The 23,410-nt window shown below is 46.2% G+C and overlaps 1 protein-coding gene across 1 annotated transcript in view; it reads left to right on the top strand.

The window, feature by feature from the left end:
* NOX4 (NADPH oxidase 4) overlaps window positions 1-23,410 on the top strand; it is a 369,265-nt gene that overhangs the window by 57,631 nt on the left and 288,224 nt on the right. The window contains exons 3-4 of the mRNA XM_075334714.1: window positions 8,794-8,904; window positions 13,062-13,146. Coding sequence (XP_075190829.1) covers window positions 8,794-8,904; window positions 13,062-13,146 — 196 coding nt within the window. The remainder of the gene's footprint in view (window positions 1-8,793; window positions 8,905-13,061; window positions 13,147-23,410) is intronic.

The raw sequence follows: 23,410 nt of genomic DNA, 5'->3' as shown, positions 1-23,410 counted from the left end.
ATGCCACTAGAGCAGGGTAAGGGGTACACCATGCCACTAGAGCAGGGTAAGGGGTGCACCATGCCACTAGAACAGGGTAAGGGGTGCACCATGCCACTAGAACAGGGTAAGGGGTGCACCATGCCACTAGAGCAGGGTAAGGGGTGCACCATGCCACTAGAACAGGGTAAGGGGTGCACCATGCCACTAGAGCAGGGTAAGGGGTGCACCATGCCACTAGAACAGGGCAAGGGGTGCACCATGTCACTAGAGCAGGGTAAGAGGTTCACCATGCCACTAGAGCAGGGTAAGGGGTGCACCATGCCACTAGAGCAGGGTAAGGGGTGCACCATGCCACTAGAACAGGGTAAGGGGTGCACCATGCCACTAGAACAGGGTAAGGGGTGCACCATGCCACTAGAGCAGGGTAAGGGGTGCACCATGCCACTAGAACAGGGTAAGGGGTGCACCATGTCACTAGAGCAGGGTAAGGGCTGCACCATGCCACTAGAGCAGGGTAAGGGGTGCACCATGCCACTAGAACAGGGTAAGAGGTTCACCATGCAACTAGAGCACGGTAAGGGGTGCACCATGCCACTAGAGCAGGGTAAGGGGTGCACCATGCCACTAGAGCAGGGTAAGGGGTGCACCATGCCACTAGAGCAGGGTAAGGGGTGCACCATGCCACTAGAGCAGGGTAAGTGGTGCACCATGCCACTAGAGCAGGGTAAGGGGTGCACCATGCCACTAGAGCAGGGTAAGGGGTGCACCATGCCACTAGAGCAGGGTAAGGGGTGCACCATGCCACTACAGCAGGGTAAGGGGTGCACCATGCCACTAGAGCAGGGTAAGGGGTGCACCATGCCACTAGAGCAGGGTAAGTGGTGCACCATGCCACTAGAGCAGGGTAAGGGGTGCACCATGCCACTTGAGCAGGGTAAAGGGTGCACCATGCCACTTGAGCAGGGTAAAGGGTGCACCATGCCACTAGAACACGGTTTTACAAAAGGTCCAAAGTTTATCCACATAAAACCTTTATTTTGCCCAAAACGTAATCATGATAATTAGAGAGCAGCAATGACTGTAGAGAGAGATGATCAGTAAATTTTCTGAAGGTAAGAAAAATCACAATCAGTAGGACGTGCACCGGCCGTCACTGGGAATGACTTCAGCACATCTGTGGCCACAGGACATCACTAGTCTCTCACACTGCCCTGGTGGGATTTTGGTCCACTCTTCTTACAGTCTCTTCCACAGTTCTTTCACTGTTGTAGATTTCTTGGCCATAACTTTGTCCAGAGGTTTTCTATTGGGTTTAGATCAGGACTCTGAGCTGTGGCCATTTCATTGTTTCCAGGATCTGCTTTCCCCGTTTTGCTGTGTGCCGGGGGCATTGTCCTGTATGAAACTTGCTGGCTGATTGAGTGATGGACACAAGTAAGGAGCCTCGTGTTGTGAAGAAGGTTCTGATCCACACTTGCAGTCACTCTGCCATATAGCTGTATGAGAGGTCTAACTCGTGCTGCAGAAAACATTCCCCAAACCATGACACTTCCTGCACCGCCTTTCACTGACTTCTTAACACACTTTGGGTTCAGTCTTTCCCCAGTTTGTTGATGAACATAATGTTTCCCTTCAGACCCAAATAAATTAAACTTGCTTTCATCACTAAAATGACCTGTGGACACTTCTCTGTCCACACAACATGCTCCTCACCAAAGATGAGTCTAGCCTTGTGATTCTTCCTGCTAATGAGAGGTTTGGTCACTGCAGAGTAGGCTTTCAGTCCAAATGCTCTTAAACATCGTGACACTGTATGATGACATAGATCCTTACTCTGTTCAGTGCTGACTGCCGAGCAATGCCAGCTGCAGTGTGGAAATGATTACCCTTCGAGATGCTCCGCATTATCCTGTCCTCTCTTGCATTTGCCTTGCGACGGTGACCAGCCTTCTTGGGGGACTTGAAAGTGTTTGTTATGTTTTAAAGATGCAATATTCTCAAAATCACAGACTTGGAACGAAAAACTTCTCTTGCTATGGCTGATAGGGTAACCCCTTTGGCCTTCATCTGGACAACCTGCTGCCGGAGGGTTTCAGTCACTTTGGAACGGCACACCATTTTTCCAAAGTCAGTGGATACTGGAAAGTTCGGCTGCCAGTTACATAGGGTTTGTCAGATAATTAAGGAAATTAGCTCCAGGTGCCAGATTAACACCAATAACTTGCAGGGATCTGAACGTGTTCTCTAATTTTGATCCGTGTCTTTTTTCATTTATCTCATTTACATTTATATTTGCTTTACAATAAATTCAATTTATGATATAAAGTAGAAAATAGTTTTCTCATGTTAGGATATAGTTACATAGGACGACACAATGACCCCAACATTTAGGAAATTGTGTGTTCTCTCATGTTGATCTCCAGTGTACAGTTACTGCACAGGGGCCGTTTGCTCTTTGTGTTTTATTGTACCTTCGTTTTATGGTTGTAAAGTGTAATAATTTCTATTTTTACAGCAGATCAACAAAATCCCTCCGATTTGTAAAAGGCAGAATCTATCTTTTTTTCAGCTAGAGGAGGTTTAGACCGCCTTATAAGCCATTCACCACAATTTCAGCATACATCACCGCTATACTATATTTTTCTTAATGACCCCTTGTCAGATCGCTGAACGGGGGGCTTCAGCAGTGATTTTTCCAGAGCAGTTTCAGATTATAGACCCGAGCTTTGCTGAAACCAATGACTGTGTTATTACCATTTGCTGTCATGGAAGGACACACATGGCTGTGCCAAGCAGGGGGGGAGCAGTGTATTAGATAGCGTTCGCTTTAGGTGGGATCAATATAGTGTATATAGCCAGCTGTGTTATCTGAATTGTGTTTCCTTAGAATTGCTTTGAGGTGGAAATTCACCATAATGTTCACCTTTTGTATCACTGATTTACATGTTCCTCAACACCTCTGAAGTTGGCCGCTGTTCCCAGCTTCATTAAGGACAGTTATAGTGAGCATGTCGATAAAGTGTAAACAGGATCCAGGCATGCAACAGCACGGTAAAGGTGACTCAGTGATGACTCACAATGGGTTTTTATTTTACAGCAATAAAGCGTTGGCTGGCAGTGATGACAGATCATTCGAAAACAGTAAAGATGGCTATCGAGAGGCAGGGTTTCACCTTGACAAACAAGGAGTACACCGGGGGCACTTTAACATTGGTTGCCTTAACGCTAGTGAGAGGGAAGATGGACATCTCCACTTACCTGCAACTGTACCCTGCACTCTTAGCTAGTCCCTATACAGGTTCCTCACTTGTCGTCGGGCAGGAACCTGAATGATCACTAGTGACTCGCCCACCCCAGGGCTATGGGACACCCGGTGCCGGTCCGGACTTGTCCGGTGGTAGTCAGTGGTGGCTGGGCCCGGCTCCGTGGCCCTGGTGGGTGTTAGTAGAATACGTGGCTTGATGAATACAGTTTGTGTTCGTGACGCCACCTGTGGTCTGCGGCTATTAAGCCAACGCTGCTGTGTGAGGCCTCCGGGGTGATGTTATAGCAGCAATGGTGGTACTGCTCCCCACAGGTGGAGCGGAGCCCCGGGGACACTGTTAGTGCTCGTGAAAGTCTATGGTGTTGTGTGGATAACACGGTGCAGGGCCGACAGGCAATGAAAGAACCAGGCACAAACAACAGTCTCTTTACCTTTTCCTCTTTTACTTTGGGAACAGTCCAGTCCTGGGAGACCGTTACAGGTGGTGATAGGGATCCGGTCGGCCTGGAAGTACTTGGGGTGATCTTTCTGGCCAGCTGAGTATGAGGCCTAGTCCTGTACTTTTCTTTGTTATCATAGGACCCTGCTTCTCTGAATCCAACAGTGGCCCTCTTTGCTGCTGGGACTGATGGTACGTCCCTTTCCCTCTGTAGCAGGCTGCGCAGGCCCTCTATCTATGGTGCTTCTCTGCTGGTGTCCACACCGGGCCTTGATGCTGCAGCTGTACCTTTGGGATGTTTTTGGGCCAGGTGCTTGCAGCTCTCCTGCCCTTCAGATTCAGCTACCAGGAATATGTTTAAGCCCTGGTGGCCACAGACTCCGATGTCCGAGTCTCTCCGCTGCCTCTCAGCTACTCCTGCTTCTCTGGGCCAAGCTACTCTAGCTCTAGGCCCCAGATCCACAGGACAGCTCACTCGGCGTCTGTTCACTTCTACTGCTCTCTACAGACTGACTGCTACTTCCTCCCCCAGATCAGACTTAAGGGATGCTCCCTGGAATCCCAGGTTCAGAGTTCCCCCTGCTGGCCGGAGGGAGAACTGCGTTGGATGTTAAACTTGCTGGCCAATGGACCTCCCAATTACCTCCAGGCTCAGCATTAACCCTTTGGGAGGGCAATGCTGTTGTGGCGACCAGGTCCTGGGGCGCCACACTAGTCCCACCGCTGCACTAAAACAACACACAAAGGAGGAAGACGAACAGGATAATCAACAAAGGATAAACTCCAACTTGTCGGCTGCAGTCAGGCACCAGGACTGCAGCCTACACCACAACAGACAGAAATGGCTCCAACAATTCCTTCCACCTCCAGGCTTGACCTGTGAAATCTTGTTCTCAGTGTTTGGTCTTCAGTGCTTGACCTGTGAAGTTTGGTTCTCTGTTTTTGTTCTTTGGTGTTTTATCTTTGGTGCTTGACCTGTAGTGTCTGGTTCTTGGTACTTGGTCTTCGGTATTTGGTCTTCATTGCTTGACCTGTGAAGTCTGGTTCTAGGTGTTTGGTCTTTGGTGTTTGATCTTCGGTGCTTGACTTTCAATGTCTGGTTCTCGGTGTTTGATGTTCAGTGCTTGACCTGCAAAATCTTGTTCTCAGTGTTTGGTCTTCAGTACTTGACCTGTGAAGTCTGGTTCTCGGTGTTTGGTCTTCGGTGTTTGATCTTCCGTGTTTGACCTTCAAAGTCTGGTTCTCAGTGTCTGGTCTTCGCTGTTTGACCTGTGAAGTTTGGTTCTCCTCTGAGATCAGATCACTCTCAGGTACTTCTACTGTAATAATGAACACAAGTCTGCTCCACTGCTCACAAGTCTGCTTCTTCTGAAGTTTTGGTGCCAAATCCTTGTGACACCGTGTCACCTTCATATTTTTCCCCTGAGGAAACGCTCTCTCTGTTCTCCAGTTCCTGTCTGCGAAGTCCAACCGGCAGAAAGTGGTGTTTACTTACTAGTACTATAAGATGTTAACAGGGTGCCTCTTTGGTTCACCACCCCCTTACAAAAGGACCATCTATATATGTAGGTGGGAGAATGCAGATATATTAAATAAAACTGATTAAGATAAAGAGATATATGGATGTGATCTGTAAATCTAAGTGATTGTTGCAAGAAATATAGAGCACATACTTTATCTCATCTGGCCAGTCATCCCCATAGATTTGATCTCATTTAATACATAATGTGATAAATAGACATTCTGCAGAACACTTTATAAATTATTTTCTCTTATCCCTGAAAAATCACTCTGAAGTGGCTGCCACTAGGTGTCTCCCTTCTATGTAACTTTCTGTCCACTGCCTATTGCCAAGTGTAATCCATCTCTAGCAGCAGAGACACTGAGGTGGATTCCGGGAAGTGGTGGCAGGACTTAGTCTCTCTATAGGAAATGGTGGTCCTCCTTTACTGCTCTACAGGAAGCAGGGGTGGCTCTGTGTCTCTTCAAGAAATGGGGGAGGGTTCTTGTCTCTCTACAGGTAGTGGGGGTAGGTCCTTGTCTCTTCCGGAAATGTGGGCAGGTCTATGTCTATGTACAGGAAGTGGTGATAGGTCTATGTCTATGTACAGAGAGTGATGGTGGGTCTATGCACAGGAAGTGGTGATGGGTCTATGTACGGGAAGTGGTGGTGGGTCTATATCTATGCACAGGAAGTGATGGTGGGTCTGTGTCTATGTACAGGAAGTGATGGTGGATCTATGTTTATGTACAGTAAGTGGTGGTGGGACTATGTCTATGTACAGGAAGTGATGGTGGGACTATGTCTATGTACAGGAAATGAAGGTGAGTCTATGTCTATGTACAGGAAGTGATGGTGGATCTATGTCTATGTACAGCAAGTGGTGATGGTGCTATATCTATGTACAGGAAGTGACAGTGGCTCTATGTCTATGTACAGGAAGTGGTGGTGGGTCTTTGTCTATGTACAGGAAGTGATGGTCGGTCTTTCTATCTATACAATAAATGGGAGTGCATTTTTGTCTCTATAGGAAATGGGAGATGATATTTTTCTCTCTATTTCTACCCTGGCTGCATACAGGCACAATAAAGATGTGGAATTTCAGTTGGAGGCAGGAAAGCCATTGGCCAATATCAAGGTCAATGCTGGAAAATGTTGGAAAGAAAATTCCAGCACCCATAGTCCTGACAGAATGATGAGAAAGAAGAGCCATTCACTAAAGAAAAACAAAAACAAAAAATAGTTAAAAAATTTAGGTGTGATAGCTAATTCTGCAGTCTAATAAGTCTAAGAACTGTAACGGAGGCATGAGTAAACTCTTTCTGGTGTATGGCAGGTGAGGGAACTGTTACAGATTTTAAATAGGAACAAAGAGCTTCTAGTGGCACCTCTGATTCTACCTCCACTATATGCAGTAGTGGTCCATAAAATCATCGGTAGAAGGACCACATTTAACATAGTCTATATCAGGCAGATGCTGATAATTTGTCAAGTATAACATCTGTAGAAAATTTCATTTTTGTACCTATTATTTTATATATATATATATATATATATATATATATATATGATCACAATAACCTTTTTCCACTTTTTAGGCATTTCCTTAAATCAAATTTTTAGAGGACGTCACACATTATGTATTATATCTATTATATTGGAAGCAAAACAAAACAATCCTGAATTACCAGGAGTTAAATTTCACTCGAAAAATCTTCACAACCTCAAATAACTTCTTGAAATTAGAAGCTGTTGACAACCAAGGAATGACATTCCGCTTTAGCATGAGTCAGATATTTAAAGGATCAGCATTATAATGGAGCATTTATTCTTTTAGTCAGGTCAGTCTAGTTTTGACACTTACATTCTTAAACTTAATTAAACTCCGGGAGCAAAAAAAAAATTTGCTCTTGAAATTCTTTTTGACTGTAGACATGTAAAACTCATGAATCTCGGAAAGATATCAAAGTTGACATCGCCTCCGTTGATTGTTATTTGTGTACGGCTAGTCTTCCCATCATTATTTAGTTTTGAGAACATTCAGTAAGTGACTGGTTTTCATGTTGCCTTCATCTGGAATGCTCACTTCAGTTGAGTCCATATTTCCTCAAATTTGGTGGTTATATTTTTATAAAGAAGTTTGAAGACTTCGAAACGGGAATATAATAAAATTGCACCATCTACTTTGTATCCTGGATGATTCTTTCGTATCTTCGTATCTCCATCAGCCTCGCAGATGACCCACCTACTGTTTTTTCCTCTGACATTTCAGCGTTCTTTGAACCTATGGCACAGCAGCAGCTGACAATTTTAATCTTTATTCTCGTTGTGTGATACGCAACTTTACCAGGTGAGGAATTCCCTACACACGATGGTCTTTTATCATTGGATAAGACCCTATTGTACTTTTTGTTCCTTGGCTTTTTCCAACACTTATCTTGGGATATAATGATCCAAGAGGAAAAGTCAAGAAGGACCCTTACATGGGCCAGAGGAGTAATCTAACAGATTTTGGTGATTTGGCCAATAGGCCTTAGAACCCTCTAAAATAGGACCTATCACTGGGACAAAAGCCAGTTTTCTCTAATTTTATTCCTGCTTCTCCAAAGTTTCAATTTAGTATGTCAAACAATGTGTCATGACTATAGCTTGGCTTTGAATGTGTTAAGTTATGTGGGAGGGGTCTGTGCGGTCATGCCTCATTTCGGGCGCTTTATTCTTGTGTGGATACCTCCGGAATAGCTCTGCTCTGCGCTCTGGATCCTGTGAGTTTTCTCTGATCTGTCCCGCTACCCAGCCTACCTTTCCCTGACCTCCGTTCCTCTAATTCTGTCCTCCCATCCTGTCTACCTGATCCCGGTACCATTCTGTATCTTAACCTATCTTAACCCCTCCTCTGTACTTACCTTATCTCTCGGTCTCCGACCTCGGTTACGTTCCCTGACTATGGCTCTGTTTCCCTCCGGCTCCTGACATGACTCCTTGGCTTCCGACCCCCTTGCTTCTATTTGACGACGGCATGCTCAACCTCCTTGGTTAGATGTGACATCCCAGTTAGGACTGTAGCTTGTTTGACTATTCTGATGCTTGTGCTAGTGACGTCTTGTGGGCTTTTTGTCTGACTGCACTTAGAAGTTTGATCTTCTGTAAGTCCCTGCATTCCCAAGTGAAAGCTTGTAACAATGCTAATTTTGTGATCTTTACTAAGAAAGTGCTGGGAACATGATTTTAGGCTACTAGCTGCTCTACATAATTACCCTCTGATCAACGATTTGCCAAAATACTCAAAAATAAGAGCAAAAAATAGTCCATTTTTGACCTGGTAATGTGTACTCTTAAGACCTTACATGAAAAAAGACCTCTAATAATTTTGCAATAGAGTGGAGATCACACCATACTACATTTCCAATGATTTTGAAAAGCCAAGAAGAAAGGTAAGGAAGGATATGTTTCTATTTCCAAAATGGTCAGATTCAAACCCATGACCCAGTAGGGCCATCCTGATAATGCTCACCAATCAACAACTATGAACTAGTTGCCTAATTCTTGCCGTATTAATGGATATGTTCTACACACTTCACCCTGACGCTTGTTGTGTTTGTCCAGTTAGGATTGTGTATAAGCAGAGCTTCAGCATCCGTCCTCAACTTCAACTGCAGCCTGGTTCTATTGCCGATGTGCCGATCTCTGTTGGCTTTGGTCCGTAGATCTAAAAAGGTGAGTGCATGTCTCTTCTGCATTTGTCTTCATCGAGATGGTGGAATGCTTTGTTGGATGAGTAGATGCTTTGTGCTTCTAGTTACTTTTGCCAGTTCATGACCCTATGTCTTGGGTTTCATGTTGGAACTAAGCAATTCCGTCAGAGGTTTTGATATGTTGGATAGCAATATCAATATTTGCGGACCCCTTATAAGTCAATACCTCCACTAATTGCGTATGTCCTATATCTGGTCCTACAAAGCTGTCATCGCTCATAAATACTCTATAACACTATACCCTCAGCAATCAGGAGAATGAGGGTATGAAATGCCCATCAGAATTGGGAGATGGCTGTGCAGTAAGGCAAGTACAGCTTTTGGGTTTCTCAATCTTTGACAGATACTGTATATAGACAATGAATTAAGCAAAGGCCGAGCATGCACATCTGTGCTCCATTCAATAAGGGGCTACGGGGTTCGACAGCTTTTCATGGGATTCTTTGAGTCCCCTGTCCAATGGATAGGGGATAGCTTATTTCTTTGGAACAGCTTTTTAAATTAGGTTCTTAAAATTTATGGCTCTATGGAAGCCTTTAATGACTCAGGAGATGGCCAAAATCCTTGAGATCATTGCAAGTGGGCCATGACTTTTCCTCATAAAATGGGAAGGATTTATAAACATCACAGCAATGCCATGATTTTGCTACAGCTTACGCATGACCAAAAGACACCATTGTGTCCTAGCCTAAACCACAGGAGAAATCAGGAGAGACATGAAGCTTCTGTGCCCTCAGCAGAACATTAGTAAAGGTGGCCTTAATCGGCCATTTAAGTTTATTGCACTGTTGTCCATTTACGTGGTGGAAGGGTCCCTGTAGTGACCCCTGGTCCCGAAAGGGTCCCCCACATAGCAACCTCAGACTGGATTCTCAATGCTACAGTCTGTAGGTTCCCAAACTATTTATCCTCATGGTTGTCAACGTCTATGACCTCTAATCGTAACTTTCTACTACCGTTTCAACATTTGGCTTGATGACCTCTCTTTTTCACGAAGAAGATAAAATGACACATACCCATAAATTTACCATGACCAAATCAATGAAGCTAGCTCTGATTGCAGCAGTTTAACCTCTTAGATGCCGATGTCAATTATGACCATGACATTTATGAGGTTGAAAATGAAAGAAGCTATGCCTTCCAATGCTCATTGACCATCCCCACAACGTCATGGCAGGTTGGTTTTGGAGGGGCTGTAAAAGACTGTGTGTCTGCCATGTTTGTACACCAAGAAGCCTACTCTGTGGCGGAAAAATGTATAATATTCTGCAATAGTACAATACTGCAGTGTATTGTTCAAGCCATAAAGTAACTACAGGTTCAACTGCTTAAAAGGAACCAATAAAAATAAACAATAAATGAAAAAAATAATGACCTTTTAAAGATTAAAAAAATTAGTGTCCAGCCCACAGAAACCTCTTTCCTCAAAATAAGTAAAATCTAAAAAATAAAACATTTGATATTAAACCAAATAAGAAAATATAGTAATATCCATCCATAAAGGTAAAAGCCGAAAAAAGAAACAAAAGAACAAACGCAGTTTTTTGTTCACTTTTTCTCCTGCAAAGCTAACAAAAAGAAATTAGAAAGTCATATGGAAATCAAAATAGTAATGATAGGGCTAGTTGTTTTTTTTTTTGTAGTATAAACTGTAGTTTCTAATTTGAAACATAAAAAAGATTATTTTTCCGCTTTATGTCACCTTTTTATGCCAGAATTGTGGCGTAAAAAGCTGCAAAATGTTGGCACAGCGCAAGGCTTCGCTAAAATTTAGTAACTTATGATGGTCCTATGCCATTTTATCCCAAAATGGCCAGAGTTTGGGGGAAGACGGAAGTTTGGAGCCCTTACTCGTCAACTGTATGAGCGGTGGCCATTTTATCCCAAAATAGGTGGAACTGGGGCCAGACTGGAGCATGGAGCCCTTACTCCTCAAATTTATGATGAGTGGCAGCCATTTTATCCCAAAATAGGTGGAGCTGGGGCCAGACTGGGTCATGGAGCCCTTACTTTGGTTTGAGGCTTTGCTAAAATGTAGTGACTTTTGGCTGTCTTACGCCCTTTTATCCCAAAATGGGTGGAGCTGGGGCCTGACGGGCGGGTGGAGCCTTTACTCATCAAATTTATGATGAGCGGCGGCCATTTTATACCAAAATATTTGGAAATGGGGCCAGACGGGGTTGTGGAGCTCTTACTCATCAAACGTATGATGAGTGGTGGCCATTTTATCCCAAAATAGGTGGAGCTGGGGTCAGACAAAGGTGTGAATTTTTTACTCATCAAACTTATGATGAGTATCTGCCATTTTATCCCAAAATGGATGGAGATGGGGCTAGACGGGGGCTTGAAGCTCTTACTCCTCAAATGTATGATGAGCAGCGGCCATTTTATTCGAAAATAGATGGAACTGGGGCCAGACGAAAGAGTGGAGCCCTTACTTATCACATTTATGATGAGCGGTAGCCATTTGATCCTAAAATAGGTGGAGCTGGGGCCAGATGTGGGCTTGTAGCCCTTACTTGTCAACTGTATGATGAGCGACAGCCATTTTATCCCAAAATAGGTGGAGCTGGGCCCCGATGAGGGCATGGAGCTGTAGTGCCTCTAAAATACTCAGGGCACTACTAGGTACTGCATCTTCACCAGGATGCAGGGCCTACCCCCAGGGACCTGGAACACCAGTGCCAGTGACATCTGCACACACCAAAATCCCAGTTTCCACTCCACACCAGTGGTAATTGGCTAGTTAGACACCAAAGGGATGGCCACCTAGAGGGCGGACTACACAGCCTGGTGGGAGATGACAAGAGTCAAGAGTCGAGGAGGGTGAAGAGGAGAGTAGAGAAGTGTAGTGAGATGTGCCTAAAGCTCCTGTAATGGTGACCCAGGGGCACAAGACAGTGGTCGCCAGGGTAGGTACACCTGAGTACCACTGGGACCAGAGCACTGACGGGGCACAGGGCTCTAGGTCAGGCGTCAGCTTCATGTGGCCTGGCAAGTACCTGTACAGTGAGGGGACCTTCACGGACATCACTGACCCATAGATCCGGGGGCATCAGCAGTAATGAGCGGATCAGGGTGTGGAACATGGACTGACCCTACAGGGTCCACACTGCCCGCTGTACAGACGAGGAGACTGCCAAAGGACAGTCGGGCCCCAAACCAGCTCCAAGCTATGGGGACTCAACCACACTTAGGGTGACGGGGACAGAGCAACCGAGTCATCAAACTGGCACTGGAACTACAGGGACCTAAACCAGCCGTCCGAGGGCCCAACTGTGAGTAAAGACTGTTAACTTACAACCCACGGTGTGGCCTCCCTTCTTCGGCGAAAATTTCCACCGTATATCCCCCGGGGCTTTGCCCTACCTGCGGAGGGCCTACCACCACAGCTGCCATTACTACCAGCCCTGGGCCGGGATAATCAACTCAGCAGCGGCGGTTCCACCATCTTAACCTCAACCCGCAGGTGGCATCACACCAATGACTTCAATCTCTCCTGTAAATACTCCCCATTAAAAAGGCGTCCCCAGGGTCACGGAACCGGGCAACAGCCAGCATTCATCCGTGACACAGCATCCCCGTAAATATACGGCCCGGGACCGAGTACCCCATAGCCCTGGATGACACAGAGCGCTTATATCAGCGTCTGTGTTCAGTCTTGATCAGTTGGGGCCTATAGATCTTGAAAGTTAAGGAAATATCCAAACTAGCCTTGTTGCCTATAGCAACCAATCAATGCTCTGCTTTCATTTTTTAAACTGCGATGGAGAAATGAAAGCTGCTTTGTGATTGGTTGCTATGGGCAATAAAGAAAGTTTTACTAGTAGACGGTCTTGAGGCCTATATCTGTTTTTTTCTTATGTGCCTCTGTAAACAGTACAATTCAGATTTTTTCAAAAGGTGACGGGGGCCACACAATATCCATCATTTGTCATTTTTCCTTATGTAGTAGGGTTTCCTGCAATACTGATATATAAATCACCACATTGTGATAACAGACCCGGCTCTGCTATAGCCGAAATGTGTTACCATGGTAACTGATCTGTCTGCAGTCATCAGCTGTGTATTATAAGTGGTTAATATATATATATAAAAAAAATTTCTTTCTCTCTACAGATTGTTAGCAGGAAGACCAGAAGACTTCTGCATAAGTACAAATCATTTCACGCAGCTTGTGGCATCACCATATGTGTGTTTTCAGGTAATCTTTACAACGTTCATCCCCTCAACAAAATACTTTAAGGTAAAAAAAAGTAAAAAAAAATAAAAAATTGCCATATCTTTTACACCATAGTGGTCTGCTTTGAGTATAATGTAATTTGCATACTTTTTTCATTCATATTGCATTGTCAATAAGACTTCATAGTCAGTTGGCCTTCTTAAAGGGGTTGCTTGGTGAATGATAGAAAATAAGTTATAGAATGGTGGGGGTCCGACTGCTGAATCGGCAGAATGTAGAACTTTTAATGGAGCAGCAGTGTTCATACATGGCCTCCGTTTTATTCATTCCTGAGTGCTGCGTTCCATAGAGAATGAATATACCGGCCACTTGATTGGTTGACCGAGATAAAAGTGCCCCATAGGGTATAAAAATATCTGTTCTGCTGATCGGTGTGGCTCCCAGCGATGGGTCCCACACAGATCAGCAAGTTAGCTTGACAACCAGACATCTTTAAGGAAAACCAATTGCTTCACAATGTGACTATGGCATAGTGAGGGGAAAGGGGGCTCATATACTGTCCCTCACGCTAGCGGACCCTAGGCTACCCCTAACCTCAGGGTTACCACTAATGGTGGAGATGCCAGAGTCCCATGCCTGGCTATCTTCCTGACCAGAACTATTCTGCTCTCCCTCCACTGAAAGAAGGTGCAGGAGTGTGATGGCAAGATAACAATAGACAGGGGAAAACTAAAGTTCAGACATACTGCAAACTCACAGAAACAAACATAAAGAGACTGAAGAGAAAAGCAAGAGAAGTAAGGTAGCAACAAAAGGACAACAAGGGTTAACATCACAACCACGCACAGTAATAAAGCACTTCATCACCAGTAAGACTGGATCACAGCACCTTGCCAGACCAGTATAGATCAGCTATAGCTGGCATTAATGTTTTTTTTCTTTTTTTTTTCTCTTTTTTGTTTTTTTTTTGTTTCTTTTTTTAATACATAAGTAAACCATAAACATTTCTTACATAACAAAAAAGACACATTACAAACACAAAAGTAGGAGGAAGGAAAGAGGGAGGATGGAATTGTCCAGCCAGCATATTCAGGAAGGGAGAGAATGTGATTTGCTCCCCCACAGCATGTGAACAAAGGAGATTAACAAGTAGAACTGTCATGGTCATCTCCCTTCTGTTTTGAGACTAGTAACAGCCTTAGGACTGGAGCCTCCCATCTCCATCTTGACTCCTTGTTTAAACGAGGTTTCATTTCCTTTGGCGTCTCATGAGTTAATTTCAGGTTTTGTTGCCAGCAGCTCTGAGCAGGGCAGGTCAGCTGTTGCTGCTTTGGATCCATACCCACTTAGGTTAAATATTGGAGCCTTCCCAGCATTCCTTGCTGCTGTTAGAATTCTTTTCTACTTTGGCCAGCCTGGTGGAAGGAACTGTTGAGGTTTTGTCCTGTGCCCATCCATCTGTTGATTTAGAGACCGTCTGCTACGTTGAAGTTTGTTTTTTTTTGTAGTCTACTGTTTATTCCCCCTGTTTGTCTTTCCTTTCCCTTCGTGTTTATTAGTTGATTGGCGAGTCTAGTGTACTCATCGGCCTACTCACTAGACAGGGTGAGTTTAGGACCAGCTGCGGGACCCAGGTATTCTGCTCACAAGACTCATATATGTGATAACAACTAGGGAATAACAAAATACATGCACATAGACTATCCCTATAAAATTTAATTACTTTATTAAATCACTTAAAACCACACCGTGATTACTAAAAGTGCACACCAATTTATTTGTTGCACTTATCTTAGGCACTGCACCTTTTTCCGGCAGGGACTTCAGGGGCAGCAGGGAAAGTCGTCGCGGATTGGGAACGCCACATCGCATTTTTAGGGTGCCAACCCCCGCTGTTAGGCAGTGCAAAGATAGGTGCAGCTATTGAGGGCTAGCAATCTATCCTGTGCACTTTTAGTAATCACGGTGTGGTTTTAAGTGATTTAATAAAGTAATTAAATTTTATAGGGATAGTCTATGTGCATGTATTCAGGTATTCTGCTCACCAACAGGTTATGTGGACTCTATGGAGCTCAGGAGTCAGCTTGAGGTGAGTTCAGGAGGTGCCCCCTTACCCCTCTCCCTAGCGGCAGGGACCTTCATTGCATCGTGACCCCGGTGTGCCCCCCTTCTTTGTTTGGGGTGTTTTTGTAGTGCGTCAGACACCCATTGGTGCCACGCATTATATACTAAAATCTCCTATATCATGCGTGAGAAGCCCAGAAAGAATTAACTCTTGCTAGCCTGTCTATGAACTACAAGTCTGTGGTCAGACACCCCAGTCTCCCTGCGGTGTTCAGACATCAGAGAAGGTAGCCGGCAGAGTGCCAGAATATGAAGTCTCCACAGATCATGACTCCGCCATGACAGTTGGCGATGCCTGCAAAAACGTCCTTGTGACAGGCACCTTATTCATCCATCTGTACACAGGTGAGAGTCAAGGCCCCCTAAACAGCTGCTGTAAATAAGAGATTGGCTTTGCTATTATCTCTGGTCATGTTGTCCAACAATTTTCCAGAACTGGTCTAACTTTTGGAAACAGTTTGGCAAATTTGGATTTGTCCCCAAAATGGGGTGCAAGTTTGGGTTCCCTTTTCACTCATTTCATGATGAATACCAGATACCTGTTTCCACTAAAAAAAGAGCTGATAAGTAGATTGGATACCTGGGGTAAATAAATGTAAAAGTCCTGCTAAAGGCACATTTACATTTTTAAGGTCTAAACTACGATTAGATTAAGTTATTGTTCAACAACAAGGTCAATAACTGGTTCATTCTAAATCTTCTACCTCCTCAAATTATTGTGGTCCAACAGCAACTGGCACTGTTCAAGGAAGTCTTGAAAGTTTCATCCAATGTCTTGTCTTAGATCAATCTCTTTACCTTCTTTTTCCTTAATTCTTAAGATGACCACAATACAAACCTGGTTATTTTTGTGCCTCTTTTCTATCCTTCCATTTGTGGATCATGGTATGGCCAACTACAATTTACTTTGTCTCTCAGTGAGTCAGGGTTTTTGATGTGTCCTCCTGATTCCTGTTGGTTCCGTCTGAGATTAGAGTCTTCATTTGCCAAGATCCAAAAGGTCAGTGGTCCCATCTAAAAGAAGTCCCCGTATGAGACGTGAGCAAAGAACAGATTCGTCCTCTCTTACTTTTAACCAAATTATAGAAGTCTTACAATACAAATGTAATAAATTGTTGTGAAGAACTTGACCATAAAGCTGTTCAAAACCACTGGTTGACCACATAGTGACACATCTAAGGTAAAGATCTTCCAACAGAGTATCTCAATATGTCTTTTCTTTTCAAAACTGGTCAGTTTGCCTCACGTTTCAAGAGGACATATCTGTATGGTTATTCCATGGAACAGTATGAGATGAGAAACCCAACAGGGAATGGGGATTTTGATCATAGACCTTGGGACCTTGTTAAAAGGGGGCACCATGCTAACTGAAATCTGCTTTTAACTCTTGGTGGAGGGAAATATCACTATGGATTCCCATTCTCTGATAGGAATGTCCACATTTTTGCATTTTTTTGTACAAAAGATGGGTTTAGTCTTTTTGAAATTTCACACTTTGTGTAACCCAATTATTTTTCAAGTTTAATACTGTAGATGGAGGTTTTTCGATACTTATTTTCAATGACCTCCATTAATCATGGACTCCATGGTCTTGGGTGGCTCGTCTTCTGGTCGAAATATCCATGTAGCCAAAACCTTCCTTTCCTATCTCCCAATCAATCGGAGGTTTTTCGATACTTATTTTCACTGACCTCCATTAATCATGGACTCCATGGTCTTGGGTGGCTCGTCTTCTGGTCGAAATATCCATGTAGCCAAAACCTTCCTTTCCTATCTCCCAATCAATCGGAGGTTTTTCGATACTTATTTTCACTGACCTCCATTAATCATGGACTCCATGGTCTTGGGTGGCTCTTCTTCTGGTCGAAATATCCATGTAGCCAAAACCTTCCTTTCCTATCTCCCAATCAATCGCATTTTGGATATTCTCGGAGTAGTTTATTGCGGTCATGGCTTCTACATCTGTGGGTATTTTTGTTCCTTTGTAGACAATTTATTACATTAGCAAAGATATTAGTGATGTCTTCTGAAATATTGCAGGATTTAGAAAGACTGGTCTTTCCTTAGTGATTGTGAAATAAATTATTCAACATAAAGTATCAGAGGTCATCCCAGGCTTCCCTTATCAACTCCCACATAATCTTGACTATATTTACTGCACTGCTGAGCCTGTTAGTCAGCAAACACGATGTGGTTCATGGGAAGGAGAGGACTCGAACAGGATTTTAAATTATCAAGAAGTATTGCCATGGAAACAGCCAGAATAAGACATACAGGTACCTCGAGATATTCCTGGAGAAACCACAATTTTTTTCAAGTGTTTTTTTTTTTTTTTGCCTGTCTTAGACTCCTATGTGTTCATTGCAAAGTCGTTTTCAAATTTTTTGTAAATAGCAAGTAATTAGGGATGAGTGTAAAGTTTGGGGGTCGTACCGGTCACCGGGTGCCTGGGGCTCAGATACGAACATGTCATGTGTCTGAGTTCAGTGTTTGGGTACTGTTCGTATATTAATAAAGTTTGTTGAAAGGCAGCAGTGCAGCCAATCAACAAACTTTATTGCATTCAGAAGATAACTGTAAGCTGTTGTGAACACTAAAGATTAAAAATAACATTATATGGGCTTCTGCCTATTTTTGATAACCTGCGATGGTAAAGCAGCAGTTGTGGGCTACAATTGTGTCAGCTTTATCTTGGCTGGTTTTCAAAAATAGAGGGGATCCCATGCCATTTTTTTAAATAAATAATTTAAAAAAAACGGCGTGGCTCTTCTCTAATATTGATAACCAGCCAAGGTATAGTAGACAGCTGGGGGCTGGTATTATTAGGCTGGGAAGACCCATGTTTATTTGGCCCTTGCCAGCACAAAAATAGCAGCCCGTAGCCATACCAGAAGTGCACATCTATTTTATGCTCCATTTCTCGTGCTTTGCCTGGCTCTTCCCAATTGCACTGGTGCAGTGGCAAATGGGGTAATACTTTGGGGTTAATGTCAGCTGTGAATTGACAGCTGGCTTCAAGCCTAGGGGTCAGTAATGCAGAGGCATCTATCAGACAGCCCCATTACTAACCTGTCAAGAATAGAGTTAAAAAAGAGACACACACAAACACACACACAAACACACACACACACACACACAGTTTATTTGAATTCCCTCATTCACCAATTTATTAATTAAAAATAAATCATAGAGTTCTAACGTAATCCAGTGGAGTAATGTCCCACGAGGTCTAGCGATTCCTATGGAGGATCGTTCTGAGAATGTTCTCAGAATAACGCTCCTTAAGCATAAGTCTCGCTGACTGGCAGTGAACCATGGAGCAATGTTGTGAGAAAGTTCTCAGAACGATCCTGCATAGGAATCGATCGACATTGTGGGACATTACACCATTGTATTGCATTGGAACTTCCAGCATTTATTTTGAATTAATACATTGGTGAACAAGGGAGTGTGGGGGATTCTTTATTCATGATTGGATTACTTCAGAACTTCCAGTATTTATTTTAAAGTAATAAATTGGTGAATGAGAGCATGTGGAAGAGTCTTTATTCAAATAAACTTTTTCCCCTGTGTCTTTTTTAACCCCACACTTGCTGAGTTAGTAATGGGGGTGTCTGATATACGCCTATCTATTAGTAACCCCTGGGTTTGATGTCAGCTGTCAATTCACAGCTGACAACCCCCAAATGTATTACCACGATTGCCACTGCACCAGGGCAATTGGGAAGAGCCAGGTAAAGCTCCAGAATTGCCCCATCTAATGAATGCACCACTTTTGGGGTGGCTGCGGGCTGCTTTTTTTAGGCTGGGAAGGGCCAAATAAATATGGACCTTCCCACACTGATAAGTTTGAGGTGAACTTTGATGAGATTGGGGGGCCCTAGCTCAAACAGGCTCCATTCTCAATTCCAGTTTCCAAAGACTTGTATCTTGGGACATCAACCACTGTAAGTACCTTGGGGGCCTAATGGCTGTTTATTGATTATCTATTAGCCATTGGCTTGGCTAAATCCATAATATCCATAGACTTCATTGGAGAGTTCCATGCATATGAATGGCCACTTCTCTTATTTGTGGCTGCAGTAGGGTGTGGAGATGGGTCTGGGTCCCACATGTTGGATATCTGTCTTCACCTGCCTTATTACGACAAACATTTTAAAGGGGTATTCCCGCCTAAATAAGTTATTATTTATCCACTTGATAGGTGACAACTAGTAGATCGGTATGGCTGAGATCTCAACCGATCACCATGATCTGTCCAGTTTGTTCCCGTGTTTCTAGATTTTTTTTGTGGGTCAGTAAACTTCAAAGAGAGGTGCATTAATCGGTCATTAAAAAAGACTCCCTCCTGGTTCTTCATCGCTGTGAAAACTGCAAATTCTCCCTGTGTTGCTTTCAAGTCTATAACAGTGAAGATGCACAAAGATAATTGAGCATTGTACTTGGCTATCGTCATCTGATAGGGAACCTGGCAGCGGGATATACCCCTATTAACTAATTTTCAGCACTGCAGTTGTCATGTAATGGTGATTTCTCGCAACCCAAATGTTAATAGAAAGTTGCCCCAGCATAGACGTGAAATCATTATTTTAATCTTATGGTGCCGCATGTTCCAATTAGTTTGACTTAAGTTAGTTGGAATGGTGTGCACTTAGTAATGAGCAGCCCAGCCAGCCGATATCAAGCCCACAAGGTATAATGTTAGTTTCTGGAGTGCTCCTCTGCCTTCCCCCTCCTTCCTCAATCACACAATGTCATGCTAGGTACAGGGATGTACCACGCGTGTGACGACAGGGCTGGGAAGGGAAACCCTGTGCCTAGAGATGGGGGAGATGGTGACCCCTGACCAAACCTTTCGCTGGCCCCTGGTGACCCTGATCACCCTAGATAGGTTCCACACCTATGCGCCGAGCAGGATACTTGAAAAATGTGCCACTTCTTGCCAGCTCAGCTATCCACGTTTGCTGTGAGATTGCTGAGGGTAGCGATCAGGGTGGGTCAGACTTTGGGTTTGCGCAGAGTCACACCGAAGCAGTAGCACACCGAAGGAGTGGCACACCGAAGAAGTGGCACAAAGGCAGAACATCACGGCGATGCCCGAAGTCACTGAAAACGCATTTGTATGTGTGTCGCCCTGGGCAAGCCAGGGGACACAGGTCACACACCACCACACCCCACATCCCAGTTAGGAACACCTAAGCTAACCAAAAATCCTTGTTGCCTTCCTCCAGAGGCTGATGATTCACACCAGGGGGTGGGCCAGGCGGTTGGCTCCGCCCACCGAGGAGTTCACAGCTCTGGAGGCGGGAGAAACCAGGCAGTTAGAGCTCAGGAAGAGCTTGAGTAAACAGCTAAGATGAGTTAAGGAAGTGAAAGTAGAAGGAAGTAAAGTAGTAAAGGAGGAAAGCAAGAGTGGTGACAGAACAGCAAGAGTGTGCAAAAGCCTGAAGTAGTCCAACTGTGTGCAGGACAGGTCAGCAAGGTCAGCAACGGCGGTGACTGTCTGGAGGGGGACCGTTTGGAAGTTCCTGGAAAGACCCCGGAGGCTGTGTGCCCGGCGGTCTGGAGCAGAGTTCCGAAGGACAGTCAGCACCAGGGCAGGGGCCTCTCGGACCCCGGCAAGGCTTGGAGTCGCCAGAATTTGCCAAATCCGTCAGTGAAGGGGACGTAGATCCCCCAACAACCAAGTCCCGATTGAAGGCAACAGCCCAGCCAGTGTAGGAGAGACACCGCCACCGCCAAGGCACCAGTTTCTCAGGGCCAGCGCCTGCGGGCAAAGAGTAGAGCTCCTCCGGTCCAGCTTGAAGCCGGGGAGCGGGTTACCGGTGGGGACCCATCGCAACCAACAAGTACACAAAGGTGCCAGGAAGAGGGACATGACCGTCACCTACTGGGAGAGCAAGTGCAGCCGTCTGTGGGACCGTCTTACCAGCCGTTTGGTTTACCGTAAAAACTGTGTCAACGTCTCAAGGCTGAGTGAGTACCACAGTGCCGCAAGGCACAGCGCTGCCCCCGCGTCCCTGCGCCCACCAGGCCCTGCACCCCCCCAAGCCATCACCGGGCCCCGGGATCACCAACCCCTACCCACGGAGGGGCAACACAACACCTGGCTGCTCCGCATCACCATCCCCGGGATCCCCGTATTGAGCAGCGGTGGTGAAATCACCACAACCGTGGGTGGCGTCACGGACAATAAACAATCCCCACACCCAACCAATCCCTTTCACTCACGGGCGAGGAGTGCCGCTCGAGAAACCCCCGGGATCCGGCCCACAGCTCGAGCCACCACTGAGCAGCAACCGCCGGACCCGAGCAGAAGGGGTGAGCGTAGTGTGCTGACACCCTCCTCCCCGCCCGCGACAACTTGGCGTCACGAACAGGATCTTACCGCTCTGCCATCTGGTAGAGGTGCGCCTTGTTACCGCCGGAGGTATCCGGCAGAAAAATTTCAGAAGCCGCCATCTTTGGCGCGAAAAGTTCCCGCTCGAGCGTCTTCTCGAGCAGTAGAGGCGCGAAGGCCAAAACCCCGCCCCGAGAGAGGAGGGGCCGGAAAGAGCTAAGGGGGACGCGATGGCGGCTGGACGCATGTAGCTGCAGCTATAAAAGCAGGGACGCCAGGACTCTGCGGACATACCGTTCCTGGAAAAAGAAGCCATCATGTGGATGCCGTCCCGCGACACCGTAGCCCCCGCGCCTGGAACCGCAGCGTGGGTGGAAATCCGAACCGCGCAGCTCTACCAAAGGCTGCAGGTCAGGATGCAGCTCCTCATGGAGGAGTGGGAGGCCGACATGGCGGACGTTGTAGCCACCGTGCGGAGACGCGAGGAGGAGGCGGAGAAAGGGAGGGTGAGTGACCCACGTCCCGATGCCCTTGAAGGGCCGGTCATCGCGGCTGTGGGGCCCGGTCCAAGCCCTCTCCCCCCATTGCCTCCCTCGCCACCCGTCCCGGAGGCCGTGACCCCGCCACTAGGCCTGCTACCACCGCAACCGGTAGCAGTACCCAGCGTCCCCGCCCAGGCGGGTCAACCTGTAGCCGGAGCTTGCAGTACACCGGAGGTGTTACCGTGGAAGATCCCGAAAGTTGAACCGGAGGCATCCCCTGAAAAATCCCCCGAGCCGGAGCCGATGACCCGCTCCGAGCCGAAGGCCCAGCAGTGGAAAGCCCCTATGCCCATCCCCCACACCTCGGCTGAGGTAGCGCCGGGTTGTTGTTGCAAAGCAGCGCCCAAGGCCAAGACACCGCGGGACATGCCGCCCCGATTCCTGACAGTGGGCAACGTCCAGGATGTCCCGCGGGGCCCGACCCGTGCGCCGGCGCTGGCAGCAGCGCCATATTGGGATAGGGAGCCGATACCGCTGGGCCTGGAGATCGCCGAGAGGGAGCGGAAGAAGGCCGAGCTGGTGGCCCGAGCTATCCGAGAAAAAGAAAATCTCCGCCAGGCCACGTTCCGTGTCCGGGGACCGTTGTACGAGGGGCAGGTGAGGCGGTTTGATGTCCGCCGGGGCTACGGGTTCATCTACGAACCGGGCCTGGAGGCCGAGGTGTTTGTAGCCCGGCGGGATGTGAATACCCACCTGCCCGAGGAGCATCCTGGCCGCAACCTAATGCCGGGAGACCTTGTGCGGTACACCCGACACTGCGGAGAGAGGGGGTGGTTTGCCCTGGATGTGAAACTACGGGGCAGCCAGGAGAGCAGAGTGAGCTCGGCACCCCCTCTCTCGGATGAAGCTGAAGGCCTGGAGTAGGGCAGCGGAGCACCGTTGTCCAGTCCCCGTTGGGACCACCACTTTGTTGTTTGTTGAAAAGTTTGAAAGTTCTGCTAATGATGAAAATGATTACCGAACAGTAACCAGATTATCTTTGTGATTTGCAACCGGCTGGAGCCGGCACCGTTGTCCCCGTGGGGACCGTTTAAAAAGTTTTTGCATGGGAACTATCCATGGACAAGCCCGTGAACTTGCAGGGCACCCACAAACGTTAAGTGGCTTGTAAATATGTTGTTTGCCGTTACCGTTTCCGCAATGCCGCCTCCGGAGAGGCAGGTTGGAGGGAGGGCCCTCAGCAGAGCAGGCTGGGGCCCAGCCACCAAAGGAACCGGTGGCTACCCTCTGGAGGGAAGGACAGATCCCGCTCGGGTACCGTGTGCTGGACTGTGGGTCA

Source organism: Anomaloglossus baeobatrachus, chromosome 2 (genome assembly GCF_048569485.1).
Source record: "Anomaloglossus baeobatrachus isolate aAnoBae1 chromosome 2, aAnoBae1.hap1, whole genome shotgun sequence".
Lineage (NCBI taxonomy): Eukaryota > Metazoa > Chordata > Amphibia > Anura > Aromobatidae > Anomaloglossus > Anomaloglossus baeobatrachus.
Note: the sequence above shows the minus strand (reverse complement) of the source record. Positions and strands in the feature narration are given on the sequence as shown.